This window comes from Cryptotermes secundus, unplaced genomic scaffold (assembly GCF_002891405.2).
Source record: "Cryptotermes secundus unplaced genomic scaffold, Csec_1.0 scaffold403, whole genome shotgun sequence".
In the NCBI taxonomy this organism is placed as follows: Eukaryota; Metazoa; Arthropoda; class Insecta; order Blattodea; family Kalotermitidae; genus Cryptotermes; species Cryptotermes secundus.
In genome coordinates, this window is record NW_019739948.1 from 128938 (window position 1) to 150917 (window position 21980).

The following is a 21980-nucleotide window of genomic DNA, read 5'->3' on the forward strand; positions in this document are numbered from 1 at the left end:
TCATCCCATCTTCCGTAGGAAGCTTGAACGAGGCAACCCAATCATACTGGCCCTCATTCACAGGCAATTGTAACAAGCTCTGACCTGTCCTTTCGGTTCCCTGTACCCGAGCTAAATTTACGACCGATCGTAAATGTCATAACTCCGGACTTCTTGTTTCTGCCAGAATCTAGAAAATTTCAATATAAACACCGTATTGCACGTCCCAGACAGTGAAATACGATATTATAGATCACGATACATTTCCGGTAATATCGAAACATAAGGCTTTTGAAATTAAAATTACCGAGAATTAATTAGAAATAAATGTCATGGTCATCTGTAATCATCCAAATAAATAGGGGCTCAGAATGATCAGCGTCAAGGTCTAAATATTAGTATAAAGTAACTTAAAGTAAAGCTATCCCTGTAACAGGCCATGAAGGCCCTAGGGTTGTGAAACGTCGAGGGTCCCATATTTTTTAGATAAACGGCTCATAGATGGCGGTGAGGTTGTCAGCCTTACGCGCCGGCCATCCTTTACCACCCAGGAAAATTCCTGGTACTCATTTCTGCTAGAGGCTGAGTCGACCCCAGGGCCATAGTGCTGCTGGAAGGATTAGGTCATTGAAAGATCCAATGACCTCATCGGGAATCGAAGCCGCGACCTGCTGGCTTGTAGCACAGTGCCTCAACTAACTATGCTACCGGGTCGCGCCATAGCTCAAGCGGTTAGTCGCTGGCTTCCCACCGCGGCGGCCCGGGCTCGATCCCGGTTCTGGTCAAATGGGATTTGTGGTGAACAAAGTAGCGCTGGGGCGGGTTTTCTCCGAGTACTTCGGTTTCCCCTGCCAATCTTCATTCCACCAAATTTTCCATCATCATAATCACCCGAGGCAGGCTACAATAGGCCAATCCGTGGCCGCCGTGCCGAGTGGACCCAGTTCGACTCCACCCCCCACACTACAGTGTGCGCCTCCATTAGTATAAAAGCAGTTGCAAATTTCAATGGGAAAATTTTACGAAATCAATCTATAGGAGTAGCAACAGTTTCCACAGATACCTCGTACACTGTAGCTTTGAGCACACCATGAAAACACGATTTCACTGAACTGCAAGTCACGAGTTTCACTTGAGCCTCTCGTGTAGCATAGCCTGTCATTTCTTCACCTTAAACCCGTGTACCTGACCCTGTAGTCAATGTCCCATGTTCTGCGAAGTCAGCCGAATCCTTAAAATAATCTTACTATACCACTATTTTTTATTGCTAGTGGGGTGGAACTAAGTCGCTTGTACTGCGGCCACTTTTGGCCTACTGTACCAGTCCCAGATGATAGGTGAGGGTAATTGTGGAGCAATTGGTGGAATGAAGATTGGAAGGGGAAACCGAAGTACTCGGAGAAAACCTGCCCCAGCGCCACTTTGTCCACCACAAATCCCACTTGACCAGACTCGGAATCGAACCCGGGCCGCCGCGGTGGGAAGCCAACGACTAACCGCTTGAGCTACAACAGAAGCTGGAATAGCGCAGACGGTATAGCAACTGGCTACGGGGATGGACGACCGGGGGGTCGGAGTTCGAGTCCCGGTAGGGTCAAGAATTCTCTCTTCTCCAAGTCGTCCAGACCGGCTCTGGGGTCCACCCATCCTCCTATCCATGGGTACCGGGGGCTCTTTCCTCGGGAGTAAAGCGGTCGGGACATGAAGCTGATCACTCACCTCCAACCAGTGCCTAGGTCAAGAAAATGTGGATCTATATAGCCATTCCTCCATACGCCTTAATGGCGTAGTACTTAATTAATTAAGCACAGGGACAACTTTACATATACTACTAATAGCAGATCACAGTAGCCGCGCGGTCCAAGGCATGAACTGATTTCTCTCGCTCAAAAGTTGGGATCGTGGGTTCGAATCCCACTGACGGCATGGATGCCTGTATTGTGTGAGTTTATTGTGTGTTTGTGCTGTTCTGTGTGTAAGTAGAGGTCTTGCGACGAGCTGATCCCCCTTCCAAGGAGTCCGACCGACTGTGTATCGGATCAAGAAACTGAAAAAGCGGCCAAGGCCCAACAAAGGGCTGTAGAAACACAATAGTAGTACATCACTAACGTTTCCATAGCCGTCGTAACATAGCCATGAAATGTCTGACCTTCACCTGCTCGGAGCAAGCAGCTTCACAGTCTCAAACAAATTCCCGACCCGTGTGCTCTGCTATCAACTGTAACGGAACGGGCATATGACCGCCTACATATCATGACGTACCATCAGAGACAACAGCAAGCCTTGACCTTATATACAGAGGTTATTACATCGCTACACCTGTACATGTCAACTCGGCTTCGTGAAGGATAATTAACAGGAATCAAGCCGACTTGGCGATCATGTATCATGTCAACACTGACAGTTTTTGCAGTAAATAAGCATTCTCCGTCGGAAACAATAGCAACTGTTGTCATATTAATTGGATTGTCACCTGAATAAATACATCAATTTATCAAGAAATGAAAATACGAGACGATAAGCTATCACGTGAGAAACCTCAAACGTGATAAACTCTTCAAATAAGCTCGGCTTTTATTGGAAAGAATTGGTTAACACGTTTCAAAGGAACATTTAACGTCTGCATTCATGCTGTGACGGTCGGACAGAGACTATAGTCCATTCGCGGAGACGAGACAGTCAGCGTAAACAAAGCAAGCCCTGCGTCGCCACAGCTGACAGCAAGGAGTGGACAAAGTGCGCAGTTACTTCAGTGTACTCACTGCATTCGGACGCACGTTAACCTGCATTCAGACTGAAGAGTGAACTTTGGACGCCCCTGCAACGGTACACGCATCACGTGATCGCTGCATGATTTCATTCAAAGAGCGAAGGAGATACCGTGTGCATTTATTTACGAGGACTCTCTCGTCTCCGCGAATGGACTGTAGTTCCCCGTATCAGATTAGTGTGAGCACTGACAGTGTACGCAGCAGTACAACAACATGAGACTGCGGCCGTCTTATACATGACACCGTATGGTTTCATTATGTTACAAACGTTTCGATGGAACCTGTTCTTTCTATCTTCAGACACAAGGAGTTAACACAATAAAATCTTCCAACATTTTGCATAATCTTTGTTTTGTTCCATGCTTCCATCTGCAGGATGGCACATGCAGCAAGTTCCCCTGAAATACTGGTCACTTCTAGGAGACTTTACGGCAGAGACCTCGATCTAAATTTTCACGGACGTGAAAACCTAAAATTGTTAATAAATTTTATAAGAAACGCTATAGCGGTAATTCAGCGGCAGAAAATAATAAAATATTAAATTGTCAATGTAAAATGATGTGAAATAATTTTACAAACTGTATGTATTTTAGATGGTTAGTAAAATGCTGTGATATTACCTCAAATTAGCAACGACTGCTTCCTCCCGTACCCTTCGTAGCCTGAAATGGTGATACCATCATCAAATAAATCACAAATAAACAAACAGTTCCTTGAAGTTCCTTGCTTCTGTCGTGGGAGCGGCAAAGATCTGCACTGAGTCAGCCATGATGTGTGACAGTAGAGCCAACCTAAGCTACACCAACTTCTCTTTGCGGTCAGAACGGTAGACAGGGAGAAGGCGCGCGAAAGCTACTGGCCGAGTGGATTGGCTAGGCGAAATTGAATGGGGACCACAAGCAGTAGCTTTTATTCTCACACTTAGTGTGCAGGAAGATGGTTAGACTTGTCGTAGTTCCTAGAGAGTTCCGTTGTTCCCTTCTAGAAACCAGACGACCTTCACCATAAATAACACACTACTGAATGCCTCTTGTTTAAGCGTGATGTTCACCATATTACACCGTTCAGCACTCGCTAATTACTTCATCCGTAATCCTGATAACAATTACACAAGCACACAAAACCATACACACTGTAGTGGCACTGTGTAACTGTCTCCAGACTGTCTAGAAATTGTTTTGGGGACTGACAAACCGATTAATCCACAGAATTACTGGGTTTTGGACTTTTCCCATCATCCGGAATTCTAGGTATTACAGGACACGGCGTTTCGGAAACTGGATCTGTTTCCGTCTTCAGGAGACAAAGGAACACAACTACACAGTTGGGCCCCTTAGAAGGAGCTGATCTCAATCACTGGATTGTGATCACTCCAATGTCTTCCTTTCTCGCCTGAAGACGGAAACTGATCCAGTTGCCGAAATGTCCTGTCCTCTATTACCTAGAAACCCGGAAGATGGAAAAAGTGCAAAACCCCAGTAATTCTGTGTGTCATCTACCATGGTCAGAACCCTTTTGGAATCAAACCGATTAATGTTAGAGAGAAACCACACAGAAGAGGGCACCTCCTGATCGCAATCCCAGGGAATTACCGCCGCACCCAGCCTACTCGGTTAGACAGCGCTACGAAATTGCAATAACACATGAAATATAAACATTCAACTTACATTAAATAAACAATTGTACAATTGTAATACTGAGAGCCTGGATAGCTCAGTCGGTATAGCGACTGTTTACGGGCTGGACGGCCTAGGGTTCGGAGTTCGAGTTCCGGTAGGGTCAAGCATTTTCACTTCCCGAAGTCGTCCATATCGGCTCTGGGGTCCACTCAACCCCCTATCCAATGGGTACAGGGGGCTCTTTTTACCGGGGGTAAAGCGGCCTGAGCGTGAAGCTGACCACTCACCTCCAATTAGTACCGAGGTCAAGAAAACGTGGATCTATACATCCACTCCCCCATACGTCATCATGGCGTAGTGCTCAATTATTTAAACATAGATACAACTTTACCTTTTTTTTACAACTGTAAACTACAGCTGTGGAATAATGAGGATAAACCAACGTCATTTTTAGGCAGTCTTTAAAATTTGTCATTTCTTAAAATATCCCTGTGGTTTGGAGCAAAACTGATTTCATTCAAAATAACGCAAGTTCTGTACAGACCAATCTTACTGTCGCCATGTCGGTGAAGCTTGCAATTAGTGACTCGTACTTATGCGTGCTTTTCAATTACACTGTGACACGCGCGTTGGCATAGCAACGCATTCATGTGATCATCATAGGACATAGGACCGATCTTGAGGAGGGCTTCTGATCCATAAGAGAAGCAGGAAGTTGTACACTTCCTTTAAATGTTTCCATGACCATATAGAGGCTGGGGCAAATTAATAGGTACACAACTTAGTCACGCGCCTATCGTCACAATCACCGCCAGCATGCACATTTCCACTTCCTCAAAATTTCATACAATCACCATAATTATAATGTTCGATATACTGAAAAATTTTCCTACAAAATTTGTAGGCATAAAAGGTAAACCTCTCCTTGTAACAGGCCGTGAAGGCCAATAGGGTTGTAAGACGTCGAGGCTAACAGGTAGCGGTAAGATTGGCAGCCCTGAGCGCCTCCCAGGCTGAGACGACTCCAGGGCTATAGTGTGACTGGAAGGATTAGGCCAATTTTAAAAAAATCCACCTCATCGGGTCTCGAACCCGCGACTTTACGGCTTGTAGCATAGTGCCTAAACCAAATACGCTACCGCGAGCCCCAAATTTGTTTGCATGCATATAATTATAGTGACCAAAACCTAAAGTCCGTGGCTTGAGTCCGCAAGCGAACTATACCGACCGAGCGACCGCCGCTTGTCGGCGAAGTTAGTGCCAAATTTAGCGGATAGAGTGTGTCGCGTGCTCAGCGCAACGGATCCCCACGGCCGTTTATCTAGGTTTTTTAAACCACAGCCGCTATTTCCTTGAAATAGCTCCTCAATTATACTCACGAGGCTGAGTGAACCCCGTTCCAGATCCACTACTTCTCAGAAAATCTGGTAGCGCCGGGAACCGAACCCGAGACCTCTGGATCTGTAGCCAGGAACTCTGGTCCCTAGACCACAGAGGAGGTCCGATTATTGTGACTGCAGTCTGTAATTAGGCTTCCACATGGGTTAGGACAATTATTCGTCCAGCCGTTTAACATAAGTGCCGAGAGCTAAGTTACATCAGAACTGAAACGTATTCAGGAGACACGAGTCTCAGATCCAGAGTGGGGAATCTGTCTTCACTGCGATTTATTGGGCTCTTCGTGGCAAAATCTGCGACAGTCACTCAGAAGAGCCGGTGGTCATGTGGAAGAGGAACGGTCAGTTTCCACGAGAGAGGAAAAACACGCAAGTTTCTTACAGACTTACTTCTACACTGCATGACAGTCTTTTCATTGAGCAGCCTTGAGTATTCAAGAGAAAATGCTCACCTTCAAAATACTTATAATTTTTGTTAATAATATTTTTTCAATGTTAATGTTTTCCAAAGAAAACATGTGGAGGGGGCCGCATAAGACTGGCGTGTCCCTTACCAACGCCCATGCCCCTACCAACAGATATCACGTGCAACATATAACCTCTGCAGCAGAAATGACGTCGCTCTGACGTTACGTCTCCAACTGTTTACGTTCTGAATCTCATGGGAATGTCACCACAGAAAATATTTTCTCTGCCTTGCCCACAAGGCATTATATAGTTTCTGGTTCCATTCGCTGTATCTTCAGCAAATGTTGCCTGGTTACAATAAAGGGGATTCATTGGATTATACTCCTAGCAGACATAAGGCTATTATGTCTGTGTTTATCGCCTCTGGCAACGCGATTCATCTTGCAGTGCGACAACTGGCAATACTGCGGTGCCGAGACCGTTACGAGATGATAGCTACGTCCCTCCTCTACCTTCATCCGAAGTTTGAACTTGCTAGTATGAATACATGTGACTGTGCTGTGGTTTGTGTAGATGTATGTCTTGTTATTGCATCACAAAATGGCGAAGTAACATCTCGAGCAGCGTTACGCAATCAGGACGCCACCGATACCGATGAGAAGATTCAGGAAACGCTTGGTAATGTTTCCGTGTCACGTGCTCATGTATTTCGGAGGCACGAACGGTGAAAAATGAACCGCAATGTGGACGCCCCGCCTCTGTGAAACGAAGCACAAACGTCGACCGTGTGAGGGCTTTCATTCGTCAAGGTCGACGTTTGACAATTCGAATCATCGCCGATAAACTTAATATTAAGGAATGTACGGTTCACCAAATTGTCACACAAGATTTGAGCATCATTCTTCCCGATTCTCGTGCGGTAGTTCATCAGGAATTTGTACCGTCTGGGGTCACAGTGAATCAAAAATATTATCTTGAAGCCCTGGACATTCGGCGAAAGAGGGTAATGTGAGTTCGAATGGAAAAAGCAGATGCTTTGATCCTTCGAGCTTCATCACAACGCGCGCGCGCACACACGCACACACAGTGTTATCAGTTCGTGAATTTCTGGCCAAAAAGTGCATTCCTGTAGTTCCGCAGGCTGAAGAAGTGACCGATCCGTAAATCAGAACCAAGTCAGTCGCAGCAGAAGAAAAGACACTCGTAGTCCAGTAAGGAATGGAGAGAGTCTTAGGCAGCTGTTGATTGAGAGCCGGTATACTCGAATGTAATTAAGAAAGACTGCAATAGAAGTGCCAGCAAATCCAATCATCCAATCCACAACCCGGTATTATTCGTCACGGAACCTCGGACACGTGACAATATTTTTGTATCACGATGTGTTGTAGTATACTATACAAAGGCCGCGCCATAGCTCAAGCGGTTAGTTGCTGGCTTCCTACCGCGGCGGTCTGGTCAAGTGGGATTTGTGGTGGACAAAGTGGCGCTGGGGCGGGTTTTCTCCGAGTACTTCGGTTTCACCTGCTAATCTTCATTCCACCAATTGCTCCACAATCACCCTCACCTATCATCTGGGGCTGCTACAATAGGCCAGAAGTGGTCGCAGAACAAGGGACTTAGTCCTACCCCACTGGCAATAAAAAAATACTATATAAAGGGCACATTTCACGATTCCCTGCTTGCTATTCGTAAGACACGGTGTTTCATACTGGCTTTTACATGTCATTCCATAACATGTAGAACTGAAAGGAATTAGGGAGAAAGCATGGGAATCTGAACGCATCCATTGCTATACAACGGCTTTAGGAAATCGTTGCCCCAGAAATGAAAGTCTAACAGCGGGGGGTTTCCACCGTTACAAATGAATTGTTTGAGACGTTAGTTGCGTAGCAGCGGCCAAATTAACCCATCGACAACGTGTTCCCTATTCAGTCCGAGTGCACGTCATAACAGTCCAGCGTCGGCCAGAGACTAGTAGAGTTTGTATTCGACTTTAGAAGAAGAGAGTTCTTATCCGAGTAGAACAGAAGAGTTCTTATCTGACAAGGGACCAAGGACAGTTGAGCTCCGAGCAGATCAGCGGTGCAAGTAAATATATAATGAAGCGGAGAAGTCTGACCACGTTACAAGTTGAGAATAATTGCATTTGCGAGTGTAAAAAGTGATAGTGCAGTAAACGACTGAATCCCGCGTAAAGTTCTTGTCTTGTTACCTAGCAAACACTAGTTAATATATAAATTTAAAACCCCTTTCTTGACTTATGTGGGAAGCCCTTGCTTCCTGCAAACGAAGTGTAGATTGTTCTGCTAAGAGCAATAGAAAGTTCGCGAGCTGGCATATTGGTCCACTTCCGTGAGAATGAAGTCACACCGTGATGAATACTAAGGACTGCCCAAGTTTCAAGGTGCATTGTCACCATGAATGCAGATCCAACACTTTTTAAACACAAACAAGCCTAATTAACAAGTGAAAGCCGTTTATAATACATTAATACCGTGACGATTGTTTGCAGAATGCGAACGAATTTCCGGAATTTCTTAGCACAAGCTTAAATTGAGTTCCTTCTTCGAGCCATCCGTAGGACCACAGTTCCATTTCCAGGATTCTCGACCAATTAAATGAACAGCACTGCGCAGTCTGTATAGCTATTTTCTACGGGCTGGACGACCAAGTGGACGGAGTTCGAATCTCGGTGCGGCCAAGAATTTTCAATTCTCCGTGTCGTCCAGACCGGCTCTGGGGCCCACCCAAACTCCTATCCAATGGGTACCGGGGCTCTTTCGCCGGGCATAAAGCGGCAGGGGCGTGAAGCTGACCACTCACTTCCAACTAGTGTTGAGGTCAAGAGAACGTGGATCTATACATCCACTCCCCCATACGTCTCCGTGGCGTAGCGCCTAATTTGTTAAGCACAGGGAGAATTTTACCTTTTATGAAACAAAGTATACTCAGCCTCGTGAGGATAACTGAGGAGCTATTTCAAGGAAATAGCGGCTCCGGTCTAGAAAACCGAGATTAACGGCCTTGGGAATCCGTTGTGCTGACCACACGACACCCTCTATCAGTTAAAGTTGGCACTAACTTCGCTGATAAGCGGCGGTCGCTCTGCCCATATAGTTCGCTTGCGGACTACAGGCCATGGATGAAACAAAGCATTCCACTGCTGAATCTCCTATATTACTTGAGCATGGAAAAGAAAGCCTATGCCCCCGAATCCATTTATTTATGTAAAGCGCTGGGGGCTCGGCTTAACCACAATCCAATCACAAATCAACATCTAGTACCCTACTGACAGACCAAAACTTTCAAGGTGTCCTAATTATCACTTCTCATTACATCAATACAGCTAGCGACGGAGAGACTACTGTTGGCAGATCCATGCACAGCAAGAACTAGCAGTACGTGAAACCAACGTGTGCAGCGCCCTGTCGGCGCACTGTGTTACGGTAATCTAACACTGCGTCATTAAAACTTTATCGTACATAGAGACGTTAAATGAATGAAATACTCTTTTAACAATTTCAAAAGTGTGGCGCAAAAAACATGGCTATGTAAAAGGATTATAACAACTGCACAAGCTTTGAAGGGGCTCCCCAGAAGGATGAAGTAAACTATTTATTGCTATATGTATCTTAGTTTATTTAACGACACTATATTAAATACATAGAGTACATAGCGTCGAATTGTAGGATTATCATAAATGTTTAATTCTGAAGGACACGGAAGAACCGACAGTGGTCCAATTTCAGGTAATATCCAAGCAGTAAACTGGAAAAACTGAGGAAGACCACGAAACAGACAACGCATCAAACACGGGGCTTCCAAAATATGAACGAGTTCCAACCACTATGCAGTGAAGTCCATAGCATCAAGCAAACCACGGTTCGAAGTGAACAGAGAGACCGAGCGACCGCCGCTTCTCGGCGGAGTTAGTGCCAACTTTAGCGGATAGAGGGTGTCGCGTGGTCAGCACAACGGGTCCCCACGGCCGTTAATTTCAGTTTTCTAGACCGGAGCTTGAAATAGCTCCTCAATTATCATCACGAGGCTCAGTGGACCCCGTTCCAGACCCACTTCTTCTCAGAAAATCTGGTAGCGCCGGGAATCTAACCCGGGACCTCCGGATTTGTAGCCAGGAACTCTGATCACTAGACCACAGAATAGGTCGATATAGTTCGCTTGCGGACTACAGGCCACGATGTTTGTTTCTTTGTTTATTCATCGAAAGAGAATACGTGTAAGTCACTGAATCTTCTATGCAGTTCTCCAGACAACGTCAATTCAGCGCGACTGCAGAGGCTTCAAAGTGAATACGTCACAGAAACCTTTTTCAAAACTAATGCGGCCTCCAAAGAAGAATTTATAAAGACAAGTGAAGGAATAAAATATTTAAGAACTAAATGTTGAGTGATTTCCCGTTCCGCTGAATGAAAATATCGTGGTTTATTCATCAAAAGAACCGCTCTTCTGTCCTCTCCCCAGAAACAATTCATCGCGTTTACATTTTTTTAAACGAAGCACGAAAATCAAAATCGGGTTCTTTTTCTACTTACGAAAACAACATGGCGTACTTAATTGCGTAGTACTGCAAGCTGGGCCGCGCCATGGGTACACGAAGCGCCCTAACTGCGACATTACAAGCACGCAAAAATGAAATTCGCCTGGAAATGCAGGTTTATGTCGGTGAGAATAACAGCTTTCAGAGAAACTGAGTTGATGAGGCATGGGCGCGGAGGATGGGCGGAGAGACACGACTTTCCCATAAGGCAACCATATTATGAAAGGCATAAATAGTAGTGCAGCACTCACTCATGGAGCTGAGCCCTTCTGGAGGAGCCGCCAATTCTGCAGCTACTCAAGAATTTCCCAGCATTTTATGGAACCCGAAGGTTCATTACCGTGTTCACAAGAGCCCTCCACTGGTCTCTATTCTAAGCCAGATCAATCCAATCCATACCATCGCATCCTATTTCTCTAAGATCAATTTCAATATTGTCCTCCCACCTATGTCCTGGTCTTCCTAACTTCTGGCGTTCCCATCAATATCCTATATGCATTCATAGCACAGTATCATAAGAAGTAAACTTCGTTGAACATTACGTTCTTAGCATCGATATAATTAAACATGGGGAAGTTTAAAGATTGACGGAATTATGAATTTTGATGCGCAAAGAAAATTGAAGTTGCTGTGATTCAGAAAATAGACATATAGCACGCGGGGGTAGAATCTGATAATATTTCAAACTTAATTCAAGTAAAGTTACATGGCAGCTCTTCTCCATTCACCATGGCAAAAAGGACAAAACATAACTCAGTATTAACTGTTTATTTGAAGCGTTGAAGAAATTCTATTTATTAATCCCAAAGATTAGGGAGAAGTGGTTGGATAAAATTCTTGCATTAAAGATATGATTAAGGGGTGGAGATTATCAGACTTTACATCTGATAGAAAGTCAAACTTCGATCTATGAGGTGAGATTAATGAACAGGGGTTTCCTTCTGAGACACTACAGAAGGGTAGCAAATCTACCTATATATTTCAACTAAAACTTCGTATAAGGAAAATTAACTGAGAATTCTTAACGATAATAAATGTCTCTAATTTCATATTCTCTTACTGACCTATGTTTTCATAAACAGTCCTTAAATTATTCGGGACAGAAACGTGGGCTCTGTTTTGAAGTACACTGCTCTCTACACGTCCACATTTTCGAAGCGGATGCTTCAACAAAACTCGACTTAATAGCTACACTTACAAAGAGAAAGACTATGAAAAAAAATAACACAATTTATTTGTGGTTCGCTGAAATGGCGCATTACTGAAGCCATGGCTGGAATGCGCAAGCAAAGTTTCAGACCAACACACGAATTGCGGCTTGCGTTTCAGTTGCACTTAAACCAGTTTATCGTTCTGTGATATTTCCTTGGCTATGATTTAAAATTAATATGACAGGCTGGATTTACTTTCCATGAAGAGAAAAACACAATTTAAAATGCTCTTATTGTTCTGTGAAGCTTCGAACAAACGGAAAATCTTATTTCTGCCTTGAAATTCATTAAACAGTAAAGCCAAAAAATCCTTAATGTTCCATTTTTATTTTTTTCTTCGACCGCTGCATGTTTTCTCTGAAATTCTGTTAAACTTCAATACATATGCAGTTATATTCCTGACAATACCGTACTTACATGTCGGAACTTGAAATCCAATATGGTAACTTTAAAGTCAAAAGAAACACAGGCAATATGACCACATTACTACTACTACTACTACTGTAGTAGTAGTAGTAGTAGTAGTAGTAGTAGTAGTAGTAGTAGTAGTAGTACAGCAGTGGCTTTACCACCAAAACCCCGTATGCATTCATCTTCGCGCTGCCATGCGTGCAACATGCCCTGCCTATCTAATCATTCAAATCATATCTGGCTAGGAATGCGAGTTACGAAGTTCTCTTCGTTAACTCTGGCTGTAAAATGTGGAGCAGTGGGCAACAGGCATTCTGTAAGTGGCCATATACGAGATCAATTCGGCTGTAGTAATACCCCTCTTCAGCCATCAAGGTACTGAATAGACTGCTGTAGCAGTAACCCTCTAGCTTTCTATTCCGGAGATGTTCGATTAGCATCTCGGCCGGGACACTTGCCATTATGACTGAGACTTTTCGTGGATTTCGTCAGTCCCTCCAGGCAAACGCCGGGATAATACCTCGAATAAGCCAAGATCGGTTCCTTCCAAGTCTTTTCAAGTTCGCTGTTCTTCAATAATTCTAGTGGTCAGAGTCCTGGCTACAGATTCAAAGGTCCCGGGTTCGATTCCCGGCGCTACCACATTTCCTGAGAAGTATTGAGTCTTGAACGGGGTCAACTCAGCCTCGTGAGGACAACTGAGGAGCAACTTCAAGGAAATAGCGGCTCCGGTCTAGAAAACCGAGATTAACGGCCGTGGGGATTCGTTGCGTTGACCACGCGACACCCTCTATCCGCCAAAGTTGGCACTACATTCGCTGACAAGCAGCAGACGCTCGGTCGGTATAGTTCGCTTGCGGACTACAGGCCACGGAGTCTGAAATACTGAGAGCGTCGTTAAATAAACCACAAGTAAAAGAAAACAAACTAATGTCTGTTAGGCAGTACTAACTACTGAACGGAAGAAACCAAGATACGGGCTGTGGCATAAACACACCCAGAAATCCCTGTAAATGTTCTTGGTATTGCGAAGGTGGCGGTATTGCGAAACTTTGATTCTATGTTTAAAAAGCATCAGGTACGGTAACAGAAACATTAGGAAGCGCATTAACAGAGATAATTTGTGTAATTTTAATCTGTAATTCCTATTCGTCTCTTCCGTGTAAAGGAAAGAGGACGTAGACAATTCTGCCACGAGTATTTAATCTCCAGAGAGGCTGTTACCGCGGATTATTTGTGGTTAGGACGACAGAGAATGATGATTGTGGAGTTATCTGCAAGGACAAGCGTGGCTTCAAGTAATCTAACAATTATGATAATAAGAAACGGAGAATTCCACTTTGCACATTTCTTATGTCATTTCTTGCCAGGATTTGTAAAGAAATTAATTGCATATTTTATTGTGATTTTTTTTTCCTTGGCACTACAGCCCCAGTGGGCTTAGGCCTACCTCCATGAACTTCTCCGTTCACTTCGGTTTTTCTAGATCTTACACATTCGGTAGGACTCTTTGGGCTGATGATCAGCTCCTCGCAAGGCCTCTACCTGTACACAAACACAGAAAAACGCACACAAATATCCATGCCCTGAGTGGGATTCGAACCCACGATCCCGGTTTCCAAGCGAGCGAAGACAGTACATCGCTCGGCTACCGTGACCGGCTTATTGTGATTTACCTAAAGTAAAAATAAAGTTAGAAAAATCTCTATACGATGGGGCAAAGAATCTCCAAAGTTTAACAAACATTACAACGACTCACTGTTCCTGGTTCCGAAGGACTGCAATATTAAAGTGAAATGTGTTTAGGACGTCAGAATAAAACTTTCATAATGATTACTGACAATTTTCATCAAAAAACAATTTTAATTAAATCCGCAAGGATCTATCAAAATATAAAACTTCACGGCTCCTTGTTCGTACCTCGGAAACTTCTGAAGTCAGGGAGTTAAGGTCCCCAGGCGTGGCAGTCTCCAATGGCGTGAAGTTTATAATAGATAAGCTTTGCCAACACTCGTGCAGTAACACCTGCAATATTTATGGTCAGAAGACAGACAGGTGGTTTGATACGCGAAGTTTACTAATAGCATTTCAGAGAAGATATGCAACCCCTAAAAGAATATTCACACCAAGTTCTACGGACAGTACATAGTGCCAGAGGGAGGGTGAAGGGCTTTATAAACTGTCGTAGGATTTCAGGTTATCACAGCGATGGTTATCAAGTGTTATACCTTCTGGGATATAATGACGTGAAGTCCATTTAAAGTCAACCGACGTTTCGGGGGAACACGTCACCTCCATCTTCAATTTAGAATAAGAAACCAGCGTGAAGCACATGACAATCAAAGCCCACTGCTTCACGCTGGTTGCTTTCTTTCAACCCTGAAGATGGAAGTGACATGTTCCTCGAGACGTCGGTTTACTTTCAACGGATATCGACTGAGATATTGCGGTTGTTAATTTATAATATTAAAATACATCGTTTTCATGTCAACAAATTAATTGAAATACTGTCGTTTGCGTCACCAGTTCTGTTCATACGTCGACAGTGCGTTCTCATCTCACAGGATTGATTAGTACTTAATATTACATGAAGGGCCGCGCCATAGCTCAAGTGGTTAGTCGCTGGCTTCCCACCGCGGGGGCCCGGGTTCGATCCCGGGTCTGGTCAAGTGGGATTTGTTGTGGAGAAAGTGGCGCTGGGGCTGGTTTTCTCTGAGTACTTCGGTTTCCCCTGCCAATCTTCATTTCACCAACTGCTCTACAATCACCCTCGCCTATCATCTGGGGCTGGTACAATAGGCCAGAAGTGGCCGCAGTACAAGGGACTTAGTCCCACCCAACTAGCTATAAAAAAATAATATTACATGAAACTCACCCACATCGGATAAGAAAATGTGGCAGTTCTAAAACCCAATATTATTTTAGCTCATTCATTAAGTAAATTGCAAAGCTGATTCTTTATAGGGCCGGAAAGCTACAGAACACACAATTTCATGTGTTCTTCGTTATTTTGTTTAACTCAGTGACCGTACTGCCGATCACAGTGGCTGGCCGCGCGGTCTAAGCATGAACCGTCTTCGCCCGCTCAAATGCTGGGACCGTGGGTTCAAATCCCACTCAGGGCATGGATGTCTGTGTGCGTTTATTCTGTGTTCGTGTTATTCTGTGTGTAGGTATCGGCCTTGAGACGGGCTTATGCCCCGTCCAAGGAGTTGAACCGACTGTGTATAGATTAAGAAACTGAAAAAGCGGCCAAGGTCCAACAAAGGGGTGTAGAGCCATAGATAGACAGATAGTGGTCATGTTACGATGCAAACAGACTATCGTAAGGTTAATCAGCCATGCTACGGACATCAGACTGCAGAGTCAGAAATCTTTTTTTCCTCGTATTTCGTAAAATTACCGCCTGTGTGGTCTGTGGCCAGAGTCCCTGGCTACAGATTCAGAGGTACCGGGTTCGATTCCCGGCGTTCAGATATTTTGAGAAGTATAGTGTGTCTGGAACGGGGTCCACTCAGCCTGGTGAGGATAATTGAAGAGCTATTTTAAGGAAAAATCGGCTCTGGTCTAGAAAACCGAAATTAACGGCCGTGGGGATCCGTTACGCTGAGCACGCGACACCATCTATCCGCTAAAGTTGGCACTAACTTCGCTGACAAGCGGCGGTCGCTAGGTCGGTATAGTTCACTTGCGGATTCAAGCCACGGAGTTTACTTTTATTTCGTCAAATATTCACTATATGGGAACATTTTCATAATCAAATGTGTACATATTAAAAGTATAAGAATAAAAAATGCTTAACGGAATTCGACTTGGGTCGAATTGGGGCTCAGCTCCATGAGTGAGTAGGTAAGTGAGGTTCTATATGTAACGCCTGTTTTAACATAATAACTCTCTGCCCTCTATCCACAGAATGTATTTTTGGGCTTCATATCTCTCCATCTATGGCTCTCCAGCCCTTTATTGGCCTTGGCCGCCTTTTCAGTTTCTTGATGCTATACACAGACGGTAGGTCTCCCTGGATGGGGTATCAGTCCGTCGCAAGTTGTGGGCTTCTCACAATAAGCGATTGTTTCCCTAAAACTGAAAAAACCACTTGAAACAAACGTGTCTCTTTGTGAGGCATGAACTGTACTTTTAAGTCATTTAGACAAACTTCAGTCTCTAAACTGCAACTGTCAGATATTTTGAATTGCTGATTCTATTAAACATTCTATTAAATATATTTTTTATTGCTAGTGGGGTGGGACTAAGTCCCTTGTACTGCGGCCAATTCTGGCCTATTGTATCAGCCCCAGATGATAGGCGAGGGTGATTGTGGAGCATTTTTTTTTTTCCACCTTGGCACTACAGCCCCAATGGGCCTACCTCCATGAACTTCTCCGTTCACTTCGGTTTTTCTAGATCTTACACATTCGGTAGGACTCCTTGGGCGGGTGATCAGCTCGTCGCAAGGTCTCTACCTGTATACAAACACAGAAAAACACACACACAAACTAAACATCCATGCCCTGAGTGGGATTCGAACCCACGATCCCGGTTTCCAAGCGAGCCTTAGACCGCTCGGCTACCGTGACCGGCATTGTGTAGCAATTGGTGGAATGAAGATTGGCAGGGGAAACCGAAGTACTCGGAGAAAACCTGCCCCAGCGCCACTTTGTCCACCACAAATCCCACTTGACCACACCCTGGATAGAACCCGCCGCGGTGGGAATCCAGCGACTAACCGCTTGAGCTATGGCGCGGCCGATAACTGGTGCAAGATTATTATGGAATTAGTCAGCATAGCTAGCACAAGTACTACCCCCTTTAGAACTACCTGAGTATAGCAGGGTGATTATCTTTAATTAAAATTTTAAAACAACCGCAATTTAACTGAATAACGCTAACTTTTTCGAGCATTAGAATTCTATCGCAAACCCTATGTACACGTAGTAACCTTGTACATTACTGCAGCAGTCTTTTTAACAAGTTACAGCGATTTATGTTGAGTGTAGCGAAATGATTAGGCTCATGGAGGTTTGAGTGGCTGTCCTCAAGTAGGGTGGTGTAGCGGTAACTGTACAGATGTGTACCCAGAATAACTCGGCCTTGAATCTCAGACGAGATACGGGTTAGCACTGAAAACCTTCCGTGGTTTCCTTCAGATCCTAAAGGCTCACGTCGGTATAATACCATCAAACAAAATATAAACGCCTCCTTTCGAATCCTCATCCGATTTTGTCATCTCACTATACGCTCCATGGCCTACAGTTAAATGGGGGATGTTTGGTAACTGGCGCATACATGGAACCGCTGATAAACAAACCTTACACTGGGGCCAAAAGTCGTTGCAGGCGAAGGATAAAATAATTCTAGATATAATATCGGTAATCAAATCCTAATTTTAAAGATTGCCCAGTGTTACAAACTGGCGATAGAACATTTTGGGGGGCCCAGCAGCCTGGCACTCACCGTTGCTCTCAGCGTATCCCCACTCCATAGCGGTTACTGTCCGGAAGGACGCGTGCAAGAAAGTCCACCACGTGCTACGCCGAACTTTGAAGTTCAATGAAGACGAGGGATCGTCGGACAGTCTCTCTTATATACACTTATCATGCATATCCACATGCATAATAGATAGGCGGTACTCGAAAGAGGGGAGGTTGGGAGGGAGTCCACGTGACCCTAAACGTCACAGACTATCAAGGGCTACCCCCTTTAATTTCTCCAAATACAAAGCAAGAAAATTTGCCCCTCCCCCAACTCATGGAGAAACCACCTGTGGATGAACTAGACATGTGCGTCTGGAACACAGGGACAGACAGACAAGCAGACACACTCACACGCAAGGACCTCAGCACGTCACTGCCAGCAAAACTGTGGTAAAAGTTTCTTGCTGATGTTCTTGGGTTAGGCGGGAGAAGGGGGGAGTTGAATTGATTGCATTGCGCGTGCGCGAACTCTTCCATTCCGTGTGCAAGTGCCAAAGAACTTCATACACTACTTTACCACTAGAGTTGTGAGCGTTGTGAGGTTGTGAGTGTGCGGAGGCGTGTTTGAGAGATGACCACGTTGAATGTGCTGTCAACCTTATCACTCGGGGCAACTCAATTGCGTCAGGCCCCAAGCATTCATCTTACCACCCAAAATACGGAACTTGATATGGTGGAACTAGGTACACAATGTTGACAGTCGCCCAGCTGACAGAGAAGTTTACCGCGTTTAAAGTAACCCTAGGATTCATTACTCTTCACAAAATCCTGCCACTTGACCCTACCCTCACTCAAATTCAATTCACATGCTTACGCCCTGTTTAAGATCCATTTTAATATTATTCTCCCTGATAGTATAGCGACGGGCTATGGACTGGACAACCGAAGTTCGAACCCTGGCAGGGGTGAGAGATCCTGTCTCTACTCCGCAACGTCGAGACTGGGTCTGGTGCCCAACCAATGGGTAGTGGGGGCTCTTCCTGGGCGTAAAGAGGTCGGGGCGTAAATCTCACCACTTACCTTCCTCTGGTAACGAAATAAAGAATGGTGGAGCCATACCTCCGCTCCCTCATACCTCTTCATGACGTGGTGCTTCATTAATTACGCACAGAGACAACTCTGCCTTCAACTCTACCTACGGATAAATTTCCCGGGTAGGCTCATCCAGTTCAATGGCAGCGGAAGTGTTCGTTTCTAGGGCCGGGGACAGACGGTGATGTGGTGAACACTGCATTGCAGACTGCCAACCTTACTGCAGTACAAACACCAGACGCCGAAGCTAACCTCGAACCACGTGCTCACCTACGCTTGCACGCTACTATTGTACTTCATCCCAAGCAAGAGAAACGAAACGAAATGTAGACACTAGAATAATTTTGTATTCTATGTCATCTCTTCGGAGAAGTTCAAGGAGGTAGGCCTAGGCCCACTGGGGGTGTAGTGCCAAGGGGGGGGGGATGTCATCCCTTATGATCGTTTTACTTTCGTGTACAGACTACGACTTTTCTAGGAGGGCTCCCTCGTATCCAGTACCTTGGAGAGGGGCTCTTGCTCATAGGCACCACCGGCAATGGTTTCCACCTAAGAAATTTGTATGCATTTCTTATCGGCGTATCTTATATTAAAAGCTATATGTAATAAAGGAATAAAGACTGATCTATCCAAAATTTATGTTTATTTTTTCACAAAATGAAATTGCACATTATTTAAACAATTACCCAAGACATATAATAATTTTCAACTGCCTGCCACGGCTAAACCGGAGAAGATGGACTGGGACACGTTGCGAGCGAAATGCGTTAACAAAGCCAAGCTTCTGGGGGGGAAAAAAATGAAATCAGTTTTGGTCCATCGCTTCCGGTTTGTAACACATGCGGCTAATTCGGTTCCTCCGTTTGGTGGATGATGCTGTGACGTGTCCTGGTAACGCAACAAATAATTGGGTTCTGGATTAGATGAAGCAATTTATTGGACAGATTCTACCATGCAGAACGACTTGCAGGGTCACGGTGGAGGTATTCGAACCCGCCTCCACACGGGCCTCTGTCTTATCTCGTATTCTGTCGGTCATTTCTCTCCCTGATGTAGGTTCTGGCGTACCGAATAGCTGACACCGAGTTGAAGTCTTCAACTTCTACAGCTGCTCCATCCTGAAGGCCGCTCGTCCCGAGCTATTCCCTGATAAGATGCGAGCCGGTCAAGATGTGCCACAAACATCCTCGATTGAGGCTCCGCTGGATGCTGTACATCACAACATTTATCCGTGTGACTACCCTGCATGGACCCTTCCATGACGATTGGAGGCTATGTAATATATGCACCTCTTAACATACACATATATATATTACATTAAACATTATGTATATGACTTTGTCTGACTGTGCAGACAGGAAGTTATAATTATAATAAAATAATGAGCTCTGGTTGAGACAAACACGCATGATGCAACACTTGTTTATCAACTAGAGAACAAGGAACTTTGGGATCATCTGCTTTGAGCATGAACTCCACGTGAAATTCATAGCATGTGACTGCCAGCCAACGCCCATTCTAGCCACTTTTAAAGACCACGTTTTGGGGCGCGGATCGGACTTCATACATTTCAGTTCATACACTGCACTGAGTCTCTGTGCACCGTCATAGGGACTTAATAGATTTCAGTTCATACACAGCACTGAGTCTCTGTGCACCGTCATAGGGACTTCACAAACTTCTATTCACCCAATATTCTTGATCTCTGTACAACATTTGTATCAACATCATTTATATTAAATATATTCACTGTATCGTACTGCGAGTTCGACTTGGATTTCAATCCTTAAGTGTCCGACGTACTACGAGGAACAGTCTCCCGCTCGGCTAACCTCTCGAATCCCATCACCATCATAGGGATACAACAGCTAGATGACGTTCGATCAGTCTGGATTCGGCAAAAGAGCCACACCTGGTCACCCTCCTTGGAAGGAAGTCGTAGCGCAATTTCAATCTGTCACTGGCTTTACCGTCGCCTTCGATTTGCATCTATATTTTCCTCCAGGTGTCAACCTTGGCTTTTATCTTACTATAGTCCACCTTCTTGCTGTATATCTTCACTTTACTCCCACCAGGCCTGTGGCACGAGCTGCTCTGATTGTGAGACATGACCACGCCTCTTCTTGCCTTGAGATTTGGGGGTGGAGCCAAACCCACCCCCACCTTGCTCATCGGAACTTCCTTTTCCTTTTTGCCCGTAGGCTTGGAAGCTACAATACAGCTTTCCCTGCGTCTCCCCATCTGGACAGGGGACTCTATGGATGCTTGATGGCCCACTGTCTTTTCCGTAAGCATCAAAGGCAATCTGTCCGTTTTAATCTTCACAGCATCCACCACATCCTTAAAGTGTGCATCATGTTTGTTTTCCCCCTCCACTGTCTTCTCTGAGTCACCCTCGTTCTGAAGATGAACAGGGCGTTCGTGTTCCACCTCCACTCTCCTCTCTGAGTCCCCCTTGTTCTGAAGGTCAACAGGGCGTTCGTGTTCCACCTCCACTGTCCTCTCTGAGTCCCCCTTGTTCTGAAGGTCAACAGGGCGTTCGTGTTCCACCTCCGTTGTCCTAATTAAATCCACCCCACTCAGTGAATGGACAGGACTTTTGTCTTGCTCCTGCACAAATATCTTCAATGGGTCTACTTTACTCTGGGACTGGGAAAGAAGTTCTTGCAATTCTTGCCTTCTCGCCAGCGTAGCCTTCAACTCCTGCATTACATTTACCCACTGGTGCCATAACATCCTCGGTTGTGGTGGTTCCTCTGTCGTCCCATGCTCCTCGCACGAAACCCATCGAGAGTGGCAATACACCTTCAAGCAAATAAGGACTATGATGGGGCAGAGAAGCAGGGGGCCAAGAATCATCCAGATTATCTCCTTGTGTTCTGATAAGATCCTCAGCTGCAGTGCCCGGCACAGTCCACGTTCTGTTCTCTCTGCTGTGACGGAGACTTGGACTGGCTGCAAGGCTCGGATCTCTTGGAATGCTGGTAGTGGTTTAGGTTCTGGGATTAGTTCAGGTGATGGGATTGCTTCAATTTCTGGGATTAGTTCAGGTGATGGGATTGCTTCAAGTTCTGGGATTAGTTCAGGTGATGGAATCGGTTCAAATTCTGGGATTAGTTC

The 21980-nt window shown here is 45.0% G+C and overlaps 1 protein-coding gene across 1 annotated transcript in view; it reads right to left on the reverse strand.

The window, feature by feature from the left end:
• Window positions 1-18202, reverse strand: part of LOC111872097 (carbonic anhydrase 1) — a 132815-nt gene extending 114613 nt beyond the window's left edge. Inside the window, exon 1 of the mRNA XM_023865649.2 lies at window positions 17809-18202. Within this exon, the coding sequence (XP_023721417.1) occupies window positions 17809-17836 (28 nt within the window). The 5' untranslated portion in view covers window positions 17837-18202. The remainder of the gene's footprint in view (window positions 1-17808) is intronic.
• Between the last annotated feature and the right edge of the window lie 3778 nt (window positions 18203-21980).